Consider the following 7,375-nt stretch of genomic DNA (forward strand, 5'->3'; position numbering starts at 1 on the left):
TTATATCTCAGCAATGGCCATTTCCCTTATAAATAAATAATGATTTGCTTTTCAACAGCCAGTCCGTCAAGAATGGCAGAGTGCTTTTTTTCTCTCTCTTTTGTTAACTGCTTCACGCCTCCGCTGAATCAAGCAACACAGTCCCCCCCCCCCCCCCCAACACTCAGGACTAGAGTGTGTGTATTCGTCTCCGGAACACAACTGGCTTTTTATATAATCTCTGGTACAGATTAACATGATAAAAGATGGATGAGAGCGCTTGTAACAAATATCCTCCAGAGCAGCTTTGCAATCCTCAGCCAACAGCGGCAGCAAGCAGCAGCAGCATCCTCATACCTGCCCGCGCGCAGTCTGCTGCCTCAGCTTCTTACAGGGAGAGCGGGGGAGAGAGAGAGAGAAGGGGAGAGAGAGGGAGGGGAAGAGGCAGAGAGTGGGGAGGAGGAGAGTGAGGGAGCCGGAGCTTACTAGCGAGTGAGAGAGAGGGAGGGAGGGAGGTGGAGAGAGAGAGAGAGTCTTGCTGTATCCTGGTTGGCTGGGGAAGTGGGGGCTGACTCAGACGATCTGGAGAGGCAGTGCGTGTGACAGATGCAATTCTCTCTCCCTCAGCCCTCGCCATCACACACTTACACACACATACACACACACACTCTTTCTCCTGCGCGCACACACACATATACACACACGCGCTCGCGGGAGGCTCGCAGCCATTGGCTCCGCGCACTGGACCGGCGGACGCGCAGCAACTCTATAACAGCCATGCCTGCCTCGGCCGCCACCGCCACCACCACCACCACCTCCACCGCCGCCGCGGCAGAGAGAGCAGCAGAAGCTCCCAGCAGACCCGCTCAGCAGCAGCAGCACTCCGGCAGAGAGCGCCGAAACGCCAGTGCCACTTTCGCACCGCGCTACAGCGCAGCGGCCACAGCACCGTGAGCAGAGGGGGAGGAAAGAGACAACGAGAGAGAGAGAAAGCAGGAGAGTAGCAGCCAACTGAGAAAGAGGAGGCTGGCAAGAAGAAGTGAAGCAAAGACAAGAGAGAGAAGAGAAGCGGAGTAAGAGAGGAGTGCGGCGCTTCTGTCGCTGCCGGAAGTGGAGCAGGAGGATATTGCTCTGCTGGATGCAAAGTGGAAAAGGAGAGAAAACAACATCACAAAGAAAAGAAAAGCCCTCGCCGCAAGAAAAGAAGAGAGACAACAACAAGACAAACTGCAAGTGGCTCAGAGACACTGTGTGAGTGAGAGAGAGAGAGTGTGTGTGTGTGTGTGTCGCTGTGTGTCCGTGTGCTTGTGAGCCTGTAAGCGGTGCTCCTTACTGCTGGAGGAGTCTCCTTTCTGAGAGAGATGAGGCATCTCCCCCCCCCCTCTCTCTCTTGACTGGGGAAGTGAGCCCGGCGCCTTTGATCTGAAACGCAGAGAGGAGAGAGAAGAAGAAGAAGAAAAAGAGGGAGGCAGAAAAAGAGAAGAGAGAGGAGAGGACGACTAAAGCTGTGGACTTTCTCCCTCACTCTATATGTGAGCGAGAGAGTGTGTGTGTGTGAGAGAGAGAGAGAAAGAGAGAGTGACTGTGTATCTCTCTCTGGCTGTTGTGCCAGACCGGACCGGTACTGTTTACTCCGTGCCCCTCCACCCCCCTCGAGCACACGCTGTGCATGGACGCCGTCCGAGAGCCTCATGGCGTGTTACTACATCGTCATCAGCTCCACGCACCTCAGCAATGGACACTTTCGGAACATCAAGGGAGTTTTCCGGGGGCCCCTCAGCAAGAACGGCAACAAGAACTTGGTAATTATCCCCAGTTCTTTTTTTTAACCCATCTCTCCCACTCCTACTCTTCGTATCCTCTCCTCTCTTTGTCGTCTCCCCCCCCCACCCCCCCCCCCCCACAAGTAGACTAGGCTGCACAGAGATGACTATGAAGTGAGGTCAGGTGGACTGGACTGGACAGGACTGGACTGGAGTCGAGTCCTCTGCTGTTTTCTGTTGAGTGTGTTGAGCTTTGCACACATTGCATGCATGCTGACGGACGAGGGAGAGAAAAGTTGGGCACGAAGTCACGAAGTCATGTGGGTTAGAGTGAAGTGCTGAGCAGAGAATGGAGAGTGCTGTGTGCATGTTGTGTCGATAATCCCCCCCTCTCCCCCAACCAAACACTCCATGGATTGGGCTGTTTTTTTTTTTTAATGTGTGTGACAGTGACCGTGTGTGTAACAGTGGCATGTGGAAAGCTTTTTGCAGATGGATGAAATTGCGAGTTGTCCTGACCAGTGACCGTGTGTAAATTCCTAACAGATGGACGTGTGTGTGTATGGGGGGAGGTCTCTAATCTCCGTATACACAGTCATAAATGAAGCTTGGGGATTTAGTCGTAATAGTCTCTTTAAAGCTTCAGCTTCCCTATAATCCTCCCCACCGTTGTCCCCTGCCAGATTCATGCCACTGTTTCCAAAAATCCACAGCCTAATACGACCAGCCTGAATCTGGAGTACGGCAACTGGGGAAACCAGAATGGGAAGAGAGATGTCGTTAGTTTTTCCGACTACTTTTTGAAAGTACTTTGAAAAAAGTGTCAAGTGCCTCTGCCTCTGCCTCGTTGCCTTTGTAATATAGGTCGCCGTATTTAGAAAGACAGTGGAGATGCAGATGCACCGTAACTAACAGATTCAGCCCCACGGTGGTGAGGTTTAATTAAACTTCCTGAACGAAAGTGTCTCAAAGCATTCATTTAGTTCTTTCTTTCTTTCTTTCTTTCTTTCTTTTTTTTGTGTGTATTGTAATGTGCTAATTAAATGGGCGCCCTCTCGTTCCCTCACTGCTCCACTCCTCCTGGTCTCTCGTACAGTGTGGAAGGAGAACAGAGTCTTGACAGCTGACCCCCCCCCCCCACCACCACCACCACCCCTTTTTAAAAGAATCCGAAATGATTTGAGATGAAATATTGAAGCGCTCCGTTCGGGATCAAGCGCTGACGTTGCTCATCTGCCTTCCGCCCTGCTTGAAAGAGCTGCATGGCAGCCCTGATATGTGTGTGTGTGTGTGTGTGAGAGAGACAGAGAGACAGAGAGAGAGAGAGAGAGAGAGAGAGAGAGAGAGAGAGAGAATCACCACAGTACAGACATCAATACCAGCCAGTGTCTCCAAGACAAACTGTGTGTGGACAAAAGAAATAGCAGGGAAAGAGTTCTCCTCTCCGTTCCCTTCTCTTTTCTTCTTTTCTTCTTTTCCCTTCTCTTTTCTTCTTTTCTTCTTTTCTCTTCTCTTCTCTTCTCTTCTCTTCTCTTCTCTTTTCTTCCCTTCCTCCAGTGGCTCTCACTCAAAGCAATTATCCGTCTCAATCTAACCCCTCTCCATCTCACCGCAGTCGCCCTCACCGCTGCTCACACTTACCAGGGGGACCCAGTGCCATTTAATCTAGATTTACAGAGACCCAGAGTGGCCAAGATGGAGGGGATGATGGGGTGGGCAGGGTTGTAACCCCCCAAACACACACACACACACACACACACACTCACACACTCACACACACCACATCCCATTTACTCCCCTCTCAAAGCACTACACTACACCCTGCCCATGTCTGCTGTATACGGTGTCTGTCAGGCTCCCAGGGAGTGCGTGTGTGTGTGTACGGATGCAGGGAGTGTGTACGGGAACGCCAGGCTTTGTAAAGTGCTTTGCTTATCCCTCGCACTGGTGCAGTGCCATCTGGCTCTCGTGCGTGGCGTGGCCATATTTTTTTTGGACAAATCTTCCGACAGCGCAGAACATTTGTACAGCGCTGTTTGGGAAACAAAATAACACAACACGGAGAAGCAAAGAAAGAGAGACAGATACAGGCACGGAAAGAGAGAGAGAGAGAGAGAGAGAGAGGGAAAGGGAGGAGGGGGAGGGAGGAGAAGAGGGTAGGATAGGCTTGCACATAATAGCTGTCTAATACATGCGCGTGGGGGGAAAAGTGGGAGGGTGGCCCCCTGGTCACCCTTGTGCTGCGGTGGACTTGTGCGGTGGGTAATGGAGAGGCACTCAGTGAAATCCATCTCTGTAATTAGAGCTCCAGTACTTACACTCTGGGCCGCCCCAACGCTAAGCTGCTGCACGCATCACAGGCCACCCAATGAATGAACCAACCAGAGAGAGGCAGAGAGAGAGGATCACTTGTTGACTGTATGTAAAATGTCCGAATATCACTATAATGAATTATAAAAGAGCGTGGTTACAAATTGCCAGTCATGATTGTTCTTAGTATTCTAAGTATTGTCAGTAAAAGTATAATGATATATGACATGCTGTGATGTTATGGATTTGTGTGTGTTTTGCTGCTTTTTGTTGAAATGGATGTGTATTACATTTTGTTGTTAATGGGCAAAAAAAAAATTGCGCTGCGTCCATTTCTGTCATTAAAAGAGCAAAGCTGCTCTCACACCCCGCCTTTCTGGTTCAATGGCTGCTTGCTCTCTACTCCCACAACGATTTAGAGAAATGGAATGTGTGTGTGGAGAGCCTGGGGTCAGAGGTCAGACTCTTTACATTCTCATCTCCAGAAATGCACTCTTCCCATGAATCTCTGCCTCATTGTTGACAGGCGCTCGAAACCGAGCCCCCGGCGCAGGTTGCGGAAATAGATTTCCTTAGGATTTCCTAATGAAAGTAAGTCATCTCCTTTAATGGTTAACTGTCAAGCCTTTAATTTAAGCCCTGGCACATTGCCGTGCGCACTGGCAAATAATTGGCCGTGCTGCCCCAGTCTCCACAAATGCGATGCGCTATTTTTTTAAGGACAGTCCCTGTAGATTAGGGCTACCAGTAAATAGAGGATATAATAGATGGCATAAGTTCACTATCTCAAAACTACTGCATTGCCATTATCGGCCGTTTCTTCACAAGCCGACATAGGCAGCCTGAATGCTTTCATGCTATCATAAATTGAATAAATACCTGCTTGGCCCTCCGCCACGACGGTGCTGAGAGGAGCGCATGGCCATTTATAACTTTTCTGTCCGTTCCCCAGAGTGAACAATGGCTTTAGTGCGCCAGTGGTATTTCTCCTCCCCTCCCTCCCTCCCCTCTCTCTTCCCCAGCTGTCGAGAATATGCATATAGCCAGGGTTATTTTCAATGGCCTTATTGATTTCCTCTCTGAGTCACTTCACCAACGGGGCTGGAGCGGGAGCTGAAGCCGGAGCTCTGCCCAGCTCTGCCCTGCTCTGCCCAGCCTGCCTGCCAGCGTGCCAGCCTGCCAGCCTCAGCCTCACCCCTCTGTCCCTGCTGCTGCACTGTGATGCAGGCATCCGTTTTCCCTGGAGCTGGGTTGCCTTTATTTCCACCCCACCCCCCTCCTACCCCCTACCCCTACTGCCCCCCCCCCCCCCCCAAACTCCCTCTTGATACCCCCGCTATCACCACCACTGCACATCTCTCTCCCCTCATCCCTCCCTCCCTTTCTCCATACCTCCCTCTCTCTCTCTTCCTTCCTCCCTCCTTCTCTCTCTGTCTTTGTTATCTCTCTGCTTCATCACGTGGAGATAAAATCAGCCCCATTACAAAAGATGTGAGCGCGTGGAAGTGCTCTGAGGTGCAGATTGTATTGTAGCCGTTCGCATTGTGCGCTATGCAAATGGCCTGTCTTCAAACATCCAGCCTGTGTGTATGTGTTCTCAGCTGGTGTTTGGGGAAGTGCTCCCAGCGGCTCTGCCTCTCTCTCTCTCTCTCTCTCGTGAACACACATCCACACACACGAGCGTGCATTCATTCTCTCTCTCTCTCTCTCACTCTCTCTCTCACACACACATACATACACAAACATGCATTCACTCTCTCTCGCACACACATATTCACATACAAATATGCATTCACTCTCTCTCTTCTCATACACACACGCACAGCACGAACGTGCATTAACTCTTTCTCACACTCACACACATACACACATGCACTCTTTCTCACCCTCTCTCTTTGAGGTTTGCTCTCCCAGTGAGCTCCCGTGCATGTGCACACATAGTGTATGTGGTATGCGCGACAAAAGTGTGGGGGTGTGTGTGTATGCAAAGGTTGCTGACCTGTGCTTACTATTCGCGGGCTGCCCTTTCACCATTAATCAGAAACAGCCAGCACTCACACACACACACACACACACACATACACACACACACACACACACACACACACAATGCCTGGTGCAGTCCTGACTAATAACTGTGCAGTACTGTGACTAAACGCATGGCTGAGACGGCAGCCAGTGCACACAGCCAAGGCCCTAATCAGAGAAAAAACAGCAGCCCCGTCCAGCCCCAAGCTGGCCTGCACTGAATGTTATTAGTTTAGGGGCAGAGAGAAGGAGGAGAGAGAGAGAGAGGGAAGGAGAGAGAAAGAGGGAGGGAGGGATGGAGGAAGGGAGAGAGAGAGAGAGGGAGAGACATTATTATGTTGCAGTTGCCTTTAGCGTGTCTCAGCTGAGGAAGCTCTCTAAACTGTGTTTGTTGGGCGGAGGGGGTGTGTGTGTTTGAGTATATGTGTGTGTGCGTGTTTGAATGTGTGTGTGTGTATATGTGTGTGTTTAAGTATGTGTGTGTGTGTGCGTTAGTAGAATGAGTGAAACACTGAGCTCATGCATTGAATGCTGTCCTAATTGATAATTACCGAACGTCTCCTGTTCCAGCACTGACCAGGCCCTGGCGTCGGCGCTGCCTGTGGATAATTAATGTGGCGGCCTTGCCGATTAGCCGGGCCAGCACCTCTCCACACACACACACACACACACACACACACACACACACTAGCGACCCCCCTCTGTGTTTTTACCGTTTTTTACCACCCAGGTGTGACAGGGCGGGGGGCTCAGGTGTGGAGCGGTTTGTGCCCGTAGAGTAGCCCTGCATTATATACTAGTAGAGAGGGAGGAGGATGGGGCGGGAGTGAGGCGTGGGGTGGGGTGGGGTGGCGTGGCTTCAGAGGCGCAGAGAGACCACCCCCCTAGTGAGGTCCACATGGGAGGGACACACGTGCGGCAAAGCACTCTGATTAAAATTCACATCGCTCAGCTACTTGTTCTGAACACAGCCGCCCGAGCTTCATTTAAATAACTTCGCATTGTGTCTTCGCCAGGAAGTCTCTCCATTTTTTTTTTTTTGTGCTCAACGTGGCTTTTAAGCCCCTCTTTTCTTACAATGAGTCTTGCCTCAACCACATGCAGGTGTGTGTGTGTGTGTGTGTGTGTGTGTGTGTGTGTGTGTGTGTGTGTGTGTGTGTGTGTGTGTGCGCGCACGCGTGTGTATGTGAACCACTAGTGAGTTTGTATGTGTCTTTGACTATGTGAGTGTATCTGCGCGCGCACAGGTATTTGTTGTCATTTCCTGCAATCCTGTCGCTTTTTTCTTTTTTAAA

The 7,375-nt window shown here is 50.8% G+C and overlaps 1 protein-coding gene across 1 annotated transcript in view; it reads left to right on the forward strand.

The window, feature by feature from the left end:
• Nucleotides 1-575: 575 nt before the first annotated feature.
• Nucleotides 576-7,375, forward strand: part of znf804a (zinc finger protein 804A) — a 51,248-nt gene continuing 44,448 nt past the window's right edge. Inside the window, exon 1 of the mRNA XM_042067403.1 lies at nucleotides 576-1,781. Within this exon, the coding sequence (XP_041923337.1) occupies nucleotides 1,671-1,781 (111 nt within the window). The 5' untranslated portion in view covers nucleotides 576-1,670. The remainder of the gene's footprint in view (nucleotides 1,782-7,375) is intronic.

The sequence above is a fragment of the Alosa sapidissima genome, chromosome 2, assembly GCF_018492685.1.
Source record: "Alosa sapidissima isolate fAloSap1 chromosome 2, fAloSap1.pri, whole genome shotgun sequence".
Taxonomy (NCBI): domain Eukaryota; kingdom Metazoa; phylum Chordata; class Actinopteri; order Clupeiformes; family Clupeidae; genus Alosa; species Alosa sapidissima.